Below are 11,815 nucleotides of genomic sequence, written 5' to 3'. Positions count from 1 at the left end.
GGGCAGAGGACAGAAAGAAAAGAGAAGCAAGGGAGAACTCAATTCAAATGGACAAAGCTGAAATTTGGCTTTCAGTGGACAAAGTCAGAGTCTTAAGCTGACATTTCAAAAAAAAAAAAAAAAAAAAAAAAAAAAAACACACCTTAAAAAAAAAAAAAAAAAAAAAAAAAAAAAACCCACCCACTTAAGTCTTCCATTAACTAGAAAACAAATGCCCAGATTTCCAGTGGAGAGGGCCCCTTTCTTGTTATATATCTTATCCTATTCCCATCTTTAATTGGCAGGGAAAATGGGAAAATGGGAAATGAAAACACATAGTTTTTGTTACTTAGAAAGCACCTTGATTACTTCCAGTGACTATGTCAGAGCACTTACAAAAGGTGGGTCAGTTATGCTACCTTCTCAGTCAACTTAATATTGTAGCTGATTAGAAATCATTAAACTGGAAATAGATACAAGCTAGATGATCACTATCACTAATGAATGAAAGTAAAGTACAAAATTAAATTAGAAAACTATTTAAAATTTTGCATTTATTTGCTGCTTACTTCTTTTGTGCAATTCAATACCACTGGTATAAATATGCTAGCTGATACTTGTATCTTTGTACTTTGGCATAATGACTTTACTTGGAAAAAAACCTTGAAACTAACATGCTGTAAGAATTTCTTTTGATAGATGGTAAGAAATTCTCACTGCTTTATGCTATAAATCAAGAGAAGTTGAAGATTCATGAATAAATCATAATCTATAATATAGTGAAGCATAATTATGTTTCAAAATGTGCATGGAGGAAACTAATGGAAACAACTCACGCTTTTGTTCTTCAGATTATTTTACTTGAAATACTTTATAATTAGAATCCAGCTTGTGGAGTCACTTAGTCATGAGTCTATTGATTTTAACAAACTAATTTATTAGATTAATTTGGCTCACTTAAAAAATAGCAAACTTTTCTGAAAATGTTTATTAAAATATATAGAAAAGGTCTTTACTATAACTAAAAGTGCCCAAATATAATATGTACCATGCTATAATAGTAATTACATACAATATATTTTCAGAAAAAATGACAATGTTCAGATTAAATGCAGGAAAGAAAACAACACATTTTAACATGTAATATTTCCACTGATTCTTCATGCTCTGCAATTAGAAGATAATTTCACTTGTTTAGTTTTCTATCTATTCCAGGAGATTTGTGTTGAAATTTTTTTTCACCATTAGAAACTGTGATTCTCTATGGGACCTTTTCAGTTTTGCACGCCGATTTTGAAACCATATCTAAAGTTAAGGAAAAATAAAATAGGTCTCAGAAACATTATTTTATTATTCTTAACATTTCAACACCATGAATAACAACTAAATTTGAAAATTACCTGGATTCTGTCTTCCTCTAGATTCAATTTTCGAGCTAAGTCTTCTCTAATATCAATGCCAGGATAGCAGTTTACTCTAAAGACATTTTCTAACACTTCAATCTAAGAATAAGAAAAAAAAAATGTTGATATTCAGTATGTCACCAAAAATGAACTTTAATTTCTAGAGTAAAATGACTACATTTAAATCTTGGCAATTAATCTGGATGCCTTTTTAAAAATGATTACCTGGAAATTGTTAAAATATGATAGTCTATTGTTTCATTAATAAAGCTTCTAAACTGAGATACCAAAGTGAATGGGCTTTTGCTCAACTTGGTGTCAATTAAAGCCTTTGTATTATCATTATTGGGTGAAAAAACTTCCCACCTGGTTTTGAGTAAAAGCAGTTCTTGGTCTTCGGCCTCTATACCAACTCAACTCTCTTTTCAAAGACAGTCTTTCTGAGGCTGAAAAGTAATTTTCATATTTCGAAGCTCTTTCTTCTGGCATTGGGTGATCCACCATGCTGGGGAATGAAATCCCACCGGGAGGATTTGGGACATGTAGACGTAAGTTACCATCTTTCCCTAAAAACAGAAAAATAAGCCCTATCTTAGATGGTCAATCTTATGTTCCACAAAGTTCTATAGAGGTAGTTTCAGGAACTCATCTTTCTTTTCCTAGTGGAATTCTGGGATTCACAAGAGAATTGCCCCCCATTAACCAAAAACCAATAAAAAATGAAGATCCTGTCTTGGTAATACTGCCTCTTTGGTCTCTGAATGTCATGTATTTTTCAGTGAAAAGAGATTTCAAATATCTGATGTGTCAAACAGGGAGAGATCTTCTGAAGTAAAGGCAGGTTCTTGCTATTTCCTGTGAGTGAACTTATCCACTTCACTCAATCCAAAGCTGATATTCTTTTCATTTCTCCTAGGACTCAGCTGGAGGCATTAAAGTCCTAGACTGGCTGGGCGTGGTGCGTCATGCCTGTAATCCCAATACTTTGGGAGGCCGAGACAGGCGGATCACCTGAGGTCAGGAGTTCGAGACTAGCCTGACCAACAGGGTGAAACCCCCCCACCCCCCTACTAAAAATACAAAAATTAGCAGGGCATGGTGGCGCATGCCTGTAATCCCAGCTACTTGGGAGGCTGAGGCAGGAGAATCGTTTGAACCCGGGAGGTGGAGGCTGCAGTGAGCCAAGATCATGCCATTGCACTCCAGCCTTGACAACAAGACTAACACTCCATCTCAGAAAAAAAAAAAAAAATAATAATAATAATAAATAAAATAAAAGTCCTAAACTCTAGCTCTATGTAGTATGAAATAAAGGGCAAATTAAACACAGTAAATGAAGTAACAAAGAATTGAAACAATTAAGCTGTGGCATACCTGAGAAGCTGCAGGTGTCTGCCCAGGGCCTGTGGGGTTTCATTAATGGAACACAATCTTTCTTCTGGTCCAGTCCTAAGATTTTCTCAATTGAAAAGGAGCAAGTTGAGGGTTTGCTTTCCCCGAGCTGAGAGCCTCCCTGAAGGCTGGGAGACATCCTCTGGTGGTCTGCACGGAGCAATAGCTCTGGCCTCTGCTGGCTCTGCCCCACGTGTATGGGGCTGGGATCTTCCTGCAGTTCACCTTATAGCTCCGCTGACAAGGGGGCTGGATTTAGAACGTCACTAATTAAAATCCTGTCTTAGAAAGTTTTAGCATGTCAATGAACACTTGCCCAACCAGCAGCTTAAGGAGTTAATTGTTTATTTGTTTGCAAGTAATTAGCAACTAATGGCTACACCAGGGGGGCCACCTACAGGGACAAAAAGTGTTATCTCTCCTAAGCAGAACACAGACTTAACTTTCTCGAAAGAAGTGATGCACAAATGTGGCACTCCTCTTTTATTTGAAATCATTAATGTATAAAATCATGCTTTTTATTCTGAAGTTTATACTTTCATGGGCTCCACTTACCTAAACATACAGGCAAGAAACGAGAGCAGTCGAGTAATAAATAATCTAATTTAAGTGAATTTTCTTCCAAGGAAATTGGAAAAAATAATAATCTCTTAATGCTATTACAGTAATTCTGATGAAAATGCCTGTTTTTCATATGCATATGTAATAGGGAATGTTGTCAATGAAAACACAATAGTATTTGGAGTGCAGCATAGTGGAAAAGGTTGGCAATGTTATTAACACGGAGTGTAATTGTCTTCCAAGTGCCTGGATTAATTCATAGGAACAGTTGCACCAATTATTTTAAATAATTAATGGGCTAATTCCTTTCCTTCCTCTTTTCTTTTAAATGAGAGAGACACAAGTTTATATGAAGGTTCATATGTAATCACCTCCAAGCAACTTAGAAGCATAACTACTTAAAGTGAATACTTTCTCTATCACAGTTATTTTAAAGAAAAGAACATAGTTTGCTTTCTAAAGAAAAATTTATCTCTGTTGATCTTTTGAGGGATGGGCAGAGGATGGAGTCTTTCAAGATGACAAGGCTTGTGAAAATAACCAAGAACAGAATGTTTTAATTTCATAATCCAAAGAAAACTTGAAATTAGGCCGGGCGCGGTGGCTCAAGCCTGTAATCCCAGCACTTTGGGAGGCCGAGACGGGCGGATCATGAGGTCAGGAGATCGAGACCATCCTGGCTAACACGGTGAAACCCCGTCTCTACTAAAAATACAAAAAACTAGCCGGGCGAGGTGGTGGGCGCCTGTAGTCCCAGCTACTCCAGAGGCTGAGGCAGGAGAATGGCGTGAACCCGGGAGGCGGAGCTTGCAGTGAGCTGAGATCCGGCCACTGCACTCCAGCCCAGGAGACACAGCAAGACTCCGTCTCAAAAAAAAAAAAAAAAAAAGAAAGAAAAAAAAAAAAAAAGAAAACTTGAAATTAAAAGAAAAGTATAACTGCTGATTGGGAAGATTTTGAACTGGCTGTTCCCCCCGCAAAGGTATGCTTATAGTTCTTGTACTCTGCTCCTCCTGTTCTTCCAGTACCTTCCTGAAGATACATTTAAGTGCCTAACTTTATTCATTATTTAAACAACTGCTGGTCTTTCCTTCAGGGAAGGGGAAAAATAGTTTCCACTCATAGAGGAAATAGCCTCTATAGGATGGAGCTCATCTTCATCAGCTTTTATCCTATTATGATCTCACAAATATTGAGCTAAATTCCTCCTGATGAAAGCTCTCGGGTAAATAACGGATCTCACATGCAAAACATCAACAGGCACATGGATTTATAAATATACGTGTAAAACATTCTGTGGATGAATAAACTGGTGAACATTTACACCTCATGGAGATTTTGTATATAGTGCTGAGATGTAGATTGTGCAAAGGTGGGGGGTATCTTAATCTGGGACGACTAGGAGGAAGTGAGAGAATACAGGACCTTCTCAGTTTTCTTTCTCTCCTTTGAGACATTCATTATTTCCTTCCCCAATTGGTTGAGCACCTACTCAGAATCAGAAAAAAACAAAATACTACCTTGCCTTCATAGAGCTCACAGTGGTGCAGGGTGGGGGACAGGAAGCTAATAATAATTATAGGTAAATTATCTAGTATGTTAGCCAGGGTAAGAATGGGAAAAGGAAACAAGTGAGCCAGGTAAGATGAATTAGTGTAGGTGGAGGGATAGATGTCAGTGTAGGCGTCACTGAACCCCTGAGCCCCGCAGTTGAGTGCCTCAGAGGCACAAGGCAGAAGGATGCCACAGCACATGCCAGAGCAACTCCAGTTTTCAACTTCTTCTTTATTAACAAAGATGTTCCAATATTTTTATTCAGCTTAAATTGATTTTCTTTGGATTTGCATAATATCATTTTATATATGGATGAGTAGATGAAAATAAAAGGCAGGAAAAATTATCTAAAAATGTGAGGGAAGCATTTTCTCATACACTCACTCAACAGATTTTTGTTTGTTGGTTGGTTGGTTGGTTGAAGACAGAATCTCACTATTGCCCAGGCTGGAGTGCAGTGGCACCATCTCAGCTCACTGCAACCTCCACCTCCTAGGTTCAAGCAATTCTCCTGCCTTAGCCTCCCGAGTAGTTGGGATTACACATGTGCACCACCACGCATGGCTAATTTTTCTATTTTTAGTAGAGACGGGGGTTTCACCATGTTGGCCAGGCTGGTCTCAAACTCCTGACCTCAAGTGATCCACCTGCCTTGGCCTCCTAAAATGGTGGGATTACAGACTTTTACAGGGCACTTAATGTGTGCCAGACATTATTATAGGTGCTAGAGATCAGTGATGAACAAAATATGCTAATTTCATGGCATGATAAATACATTGAAAGGAGTGAACAAGGTGATGCAGATGCAACATAATGGCAGAGGGTGACTTAAAGTACAGTGGTCGGTGGTCGATGGTGGAGGAGGGCCTGAGGAAGTGACATTTTCACTGAAGATGAGCTAGCATGCCAAGAGCCTGAGAAAAAGCACTGCACTGAGAGAGAATGGCAAGTACAAAGGTCTTGCAGTTGAAAATCACTTGGAATGTTTGAGGAGGAAGAAGGCAGTAGCTGGAGTGAAGTTGGTGATACCAGGTGCATTTGGAGTGCCAGGCCAGGTTGGATAGTGGATGGCCTTTATAAAGGACATGGTAAGGAGGGTGCAAAGAGAAGCCAGGGTAGGGTTTTAAGCTGGGACCAAAATGATAGAATTTATGTTTTTAAACCTTACTCTGGCTGCTCTGTGGAAAGGGATTAGAGAGAAGTGGGTGCAACCAGGGAGATCAGTTGGGAGTTACTTATTCAACACATATTTACTAAGCATATACTACCTGCTAGGCATTGTTCTAGGTGTGAGGGATACAGTGGTGAAAACAAAGACAATTGTTTAGCGGCAAAAGATGATCATTTGAAAAAAGTGTGAGGAGAGAGGGTAGATTTGGAGAGAAGTGCAATTCTTTTTTTTTTTTTTTTTTGAGACGGAGTCTCGCTCTGTCGCCCAGGCTGGAGTGCAGTGGCTGGATCTCAGCTCACTGCAAGCTCCGCCTCCCGGGTTTACGCCATTCTCCTGCCTCAGCCTCCTGAGTAGCTGGGACTACAGGCGCCCGCCACCGCGCCCGGCTAGTTTTTTGTATTTTTTAGTAGAGACGGGGTTTCACCATGTTAGCCAGGATGGTCTCGATCTCCCGACCTCGTGATCCACCCATCTCGGCCTCCCAAAGTGCTGGGATTACAGGCTTGAGCCACCGCGCCCAGCCAAGAAGTGCAATTCTTTAGAAGGTTATGGGAGATTGAATAATCGAATACTTGGTCCCAATTCTTCAATCCCCATAATATCTTATATAACCATCTCCTTGCTGTGGTTTCATGGTGAATACAGTATACTTCCCACCTCCTGATTTTGGGCTTGTTTGTGTGACTGGCCAATGGGAAGTGATGTGAGCAGAAGCTCAGTGTGCCCATTTGGTTTTTCTTTTGTTTTTGGTATTTTTAAGACAGAGTCTCACTCTGTCACCCAGGCTGGAGTGCAGTGGCGCAATCTCTGCTCACTGCAACTCTGCCGCCCAGGTTCGAGTGATTCTCCTGCCTCAGCCTCCCGAGTAGCTGGGACTACAGGCGCATGCCATCACACCTGGCTAATTTTTGTATTTTAGTGAACAGTGATCAGTAACCAAATGGTAAACATGGGGTCACCTCCAAGGGCAAATAACTTTAGCATCAAAAACCAAGATATTAATCCTCAGACTAGCAGTAGGTGAGAGAGCTGAAGACTCCTCTTGGTTCCTAGAAAAGGCAAACTAAACCCTCTCTGGAGGAAAACATCCCTAATTTAGGTCCACAAGATTTCCACAGATTAAGAGCAAGCACACATAAGCTCATAATCAAAGATCATCAAGCACGTGAGACTAGCCACCTCATGAGGGGAAGCCAGCAGAAATGAGATTTATAGCTTGTTCCAGAGACTGCTAGTTGTCCACCAATATCCATTCTATCCTTCCTCAGTAGCAATATAATTTTTTTTTTTTTGAGTTTCAGTCTGTCGCCCAGGCTGGAGTTCAGTGACATGATCTTGGCTCACTGCAACCTGCACCTCCTGGGTTCAAGCAATTCTCTTGCCTTAACCTCCTGAGTAACTGGGATTACAGGTGCGTGCCACCATGCCTGGCTAATTTTTTGTATTTTTAGTAGAGATGTGGTTTCACCATGTTGGCCAGGCTGGTCTTGAACTCCTGACCTCAAGTGATCCAACCCACCTCAGCCTCCCAAAGTGCTAGGATTACAGGCATGAGCCACTACACCAGGCCACAATATAGTTTTTAGGTAAAGGTTGATAATGACATTTCCCAGACTGCCTTGCATATAGGTGTGGTCACGTGACTTCTTACCTCTGAGATGTGAGCGGAAGCAACATGTCTAACTTTCAGGCCCAGCTATTAAAAGTTAGGGGTGACCCCTCTGTGTTCCCATTTTCTCTTTTCTACTGTCTGGACTGTGGACAAGACGGTGGGAGCTGATGAAATGTTGAGAATAGCAGTGTAATGAGAGAGAGGACTTGAAGCCCTGTGGATTGTGGATTGGACTTTCCAAATCAGTACTGGACTACCTGCTTGGACAAAGAATAAATGTCTGTCTTGTTATTTGGGGTCTGTAAGTTATAGCAGTCAAGTCTATACTGTAACTAATATAGATCTAGAAGAAATTCAGATATGGGAGTTAACAACAACAGAATATGAAATATCTAACAAGTGAAAGTTTAAAGAACTAAAAGTTAGAATCATCAATAGGGACAAGCAAAAAGAAGTGATCAGAAATGATGGGGAAGATTTTAAAAAGAACTAAATGGAATTCATAAAATTAAAAATGTATATAATTATTAAAATATACTCTGGATAAGTTAAAGAGCATTTTGGGTCATCATGACAGCACCCTTCCCCACACCCTGGCCCATACTCACTGTTATAAACATTTTAAATTATTGCCAATATGACACATAAAATAATTTGTTTCACATTTCTTCAAGTAAGGTTGGGCATTAATTTCTTTACAGGTTTATTGGTCAATGTGTATTTCTTCTTTTGTGAAATAATAGTGTATTCCCTCAGCTCATTTTTCTATTAAGGTGATTTTTTTGTTTGTTTCTTCACTTTCTTCAGAAGGTGGGGGTGATGGTAGGGACTAAATGGGAAGAAAAATGAGGAAACTTTTTGGGGTGAGGGTAAGGTTCTATATTTTGACAGGATTTGGATTACACAGCTGTATGCATTTGTCAATACTCATTGATTGGTACTCTAAAATTTGTTCACTGTAAAATTTTATCTATAAAAGCATAAACAAGTACTTAACTAGTCAATGTTATGTATGCTAAAGAGTTTCAGGGGGAAGTATATTGATGACTACAACTTTATTGATTGATTGATTGAGATGGAGTCTCGCTCTGTTTCCCAGGCTGGAGTGCAGTGGTGCGATCTCAGCTCACTGCAGCTCAGACTTGTTTTACGCATTTTAAAGTAAGTTTTAGGCCAGGCATGGTGGCTCACGCCTGTAATCTCAGCACTTCGGGAGGCCGAGGCGGGCAGATCACTAGAGGTCAGGAGTTCGAGACCAGCCTGGCCAACACAGTGAAGCCCAGTCTCTACTAAAACTACAAAAACCAGCTGGGCGTGGTAGCACACGCCTGTAATCCTAGCTACCTGGGAGGCTGAGGCATGAGAATAGCTTAAACTGGGGAGGCGAGGTTGCAGTGAGGTGAGATCATGCCACTGCACTCCAGCCTAGGTGACAGAGTGAGACTGTATCTAAAAAAAAAGAAAAGAAAAAAATGCATAAAACATAAAATGGATGGATGGATAAATATGTGATGCTTTCATGATCACTCTTATTCAACATTATTGTGTAATTCTGGATGATTAGAACTTCTAAACCAATTGAGTTTTCTGGGATGATGAAAATGTTCATCTGAGCTATCCAATATGGTAGCCACTAGCTACATGTGGCTAATGAGCACTTGAAATGTTGCTAGTGCAACTGAGGAACTGAATTTCAAATGTAATTAAGTTTAATTTAATTTAAACTTGGACAGACACACATGGCTAGTGGCTCCAAACCGAAGAGCACAGACAGAGGACATTTCCATAACTGCAAGAAGTCTTACCGGATACTGCTGGTCTAGAAGTATAGAACAGTATTGAAAATAGTGATGATAGGCTGGGCACGGTGGCTCACGCCTGTAATCCCAGCGCTGTGGGACGCGGAGGCAGGGTGGATCACCTGATGTCAGAAGTTCGAGACCAGCCTGGCCATCATGGTGAAACCCTGTCTCTACTAAAAATACCAAAAATTAGCTGGGTATGGTGGGGCTTGTACTCCCATCTGCTCGGGAGGCTGAGGCAGCAGAATTGCTTGAACCTGGGAGGTGGAGGTTGCAGTGAGCTGAGATCGCACGATTGCACTCCAGCCTGGACAACAAGAGTGAAGCTCCATCTCAAAAAAAAAAAAAAAAAAAAAAAAAAAAAGAAAGAAAGAAAAAGAAAAGAAAAGAAAAAAAGAAAAGGAAGGGAAAGAGAAGAAAATAGTGATGACAAAAACAAAAAACAAACACCTTTGTTTTGTTCTGACATGAGAAAAGTATTTCACCATTAAAACAGTATCTTCTGCTGGTTTCTAATAAATGCTGTTTATTTAGCACAATGTTATAATGAATACAAATGCAAAATATCTACCGAGCTTTATTGCTTCTCCAGCATTTTAGCATATTTGTGTTTAATCTTCTCACAAATCTTTTATCATTTGGTAGCTGAGGAAACAGAAATTGAGAGTACCGTTGTAATACCAGAAGTCACTAACTAGGAAGTGGCAGAGCCTTGACTTGCATTTTCTGCTCTAAATCCTGTTTTATTGACTTCACCAATTAATGGCCACTGTAACATCTTCACCAATGATCTCATAGTATAAATATCAAAGTGTACTAATCAATTAAGAAAAAAACTGTGAAAACTTTGCACATGATACTCAGTATCTTTCAACACTTACTTTGATATGAGAAAGAAAAGTCTAACATATTGACATTAGAGAGAAGAGGTTTTAGGAATAAAATTGGACAGTCTATATTTCAAATATCTATACATACAAGATGAAGTAAAAACTGAGAGGTTTATGTTTTTTCTTGTTTTAAGAACATTAAAGTCCATTCATGTTTTGATAAATATTTATTTTTAAATTGTGTATTTCAGTTAATATCCAAATCATTAACATCAGGAAAAATGTACTAGGTCTGAGGTGTTTTGGCAGAGATTTCTGTAAACCAGCCATACAAGTATTATGCTGTGAGCATAATAAGAAATGGAATAAGCAAAGCTCCAGTGAACCTTGCCCCTTCCTTACTTTTGCATAGGAATTGCTCTGATTTCACATTTTCAGTATTTTTAATGTTAAAATGTGTTTTCTAAAATATAAGTTTATTTTTTACTGCAACGCCTTCAGTGTTTCCTAGAACAATGCCCAAGTAGACATTCAATAAAATTTGTTGAATAAGTGAATTAAATGGATGGATGGACAGATGGGACGAGCAAGATGTGACACGAAACCTGACATGCAACGTAAATACTGTACTAGTATTGTTTATTATTTAAGTTTACTCGAACAGGGTTTAACTATTGTTGTCATTGTTTTTTAATGTGTAAAGTAATCCCAGTTTTCTGTGAACTACATGTGTATCACTCCAGGGCAATCTATAAAAGAGAAGACATTATGGCATTCTGTAACTAAAATTTAATAAAAATTGAGACAGGGCATTCATTTAAAAATCTGAGTTGAGGACAAGTGCTGTGGCTCATTCCTATAATCCAAGCACTTTGGGAAGCCGAGGTGGGAGAATTGCTTAAACCCAGGAGTTCAAGACCTGCCTGGGCAACACAGTGGGACCTTGTCTCTTCAAAAATTGAAAAACCATTAGCCAGGCGTGGTAGCATGCGCCTGTGATCCCAGATACTCAGGAGGCTGAGGTGGATCGGTTGAGCATAGGAGGTTAAGGCTGCAATGAGCTGTGATCGTGCCATTGCACTCCAGTTTGGGTGACAGAGAGAGACCTTGTCAAAAAAAAAAAGAAAAAAAGAAAAAGAAAAAGAAAAAAAAGGCCAGGCACGGTGGCTTATGCCTGTAATCCCAGCACTTTGGGAGGCCAAGGGAGGTGGATCACAAGACGTCAGGAGTTCGAGACCAGCCTGGCCAACATGGTGAAACCCCATCTCTACTAAAAATACAAAAATTAGCTGGATGTGGTGGTAAGCGCCTGTAATCCCAGCTACTGGGGAGGGAGGTAGAAGTGCTTGAACCCAGGAGGTAGATGTTACAGTGAGCTGAGAGAGCACCACTGCACTCCAGCTGGGGGGGCAGAAGGGGGAGGCATCCTCCAAAAAAAAAAAAAAAAAAATCCAAGTTTAAAATCTAAAAATCTCAAGTCATGTTGAACAATTCATATTTGTGGCACTCTG

General features: G+C 39.6%; 1 protein-coding gene across 2 annotated transcripts in view; it reads right to left on the bottom strand.

Moving 5' to 3' along the window:
• Positions 1-817: 817 nt before the first annotated feature.
• HESX1 (HESX homeobox 1) overlaps positions 818-11,815 on the bottom strand; it is a 28,606-nt gene continuing 17,608 nt past the window's right edge. For both annotated transcript variants that reach the window (XM_023201045.2, XM_023201052.2), the window contains exons 3-6: positions 2,757-3,023; positions 1,749-1,948; positions 1,380-1,481; positions 818-1,284 (exon numbers count right to left, since the gene is read on the bottom strand). In XM_023201045.2, coding sequence (XP_023056813.1) covers positions 1,186-1,284; positions 1,380-1,481; positions 1,749-1,948; positions 2,757-2,913 — 558 coding nt within the window. In that variant the 5' untranslated portion in view covers positions 2,914-3,023 and the 3' untranslated portion in view covers positions 818-1,185. The remainder of the gene's footprint in view (positions 1,285-1,379; positions 1,482-1,748; positions 1,949-2,756; positions 3,024-11,815) is intronic.

Source organism: Piliocolobus tephrosceles, chromosome 2 (genome assembly GCF_002776525.5).
Source record: "Piliocolobus tephrosceles isolate RC106 chromosome 2, ASM277652v3, whole genome shotgun sequence".
NCBI lineage: Eukaryota > Metazoa > Chordata > Mammalia > Primates > Cercopithecidae > Piliocolobus > Piliocolobus tephrosceles.
The sequence above is the reverse complement of the archived record's forward strand: the minus strand, read 5'-3'. Positions and strand labels throughout refer to the sequence as shown.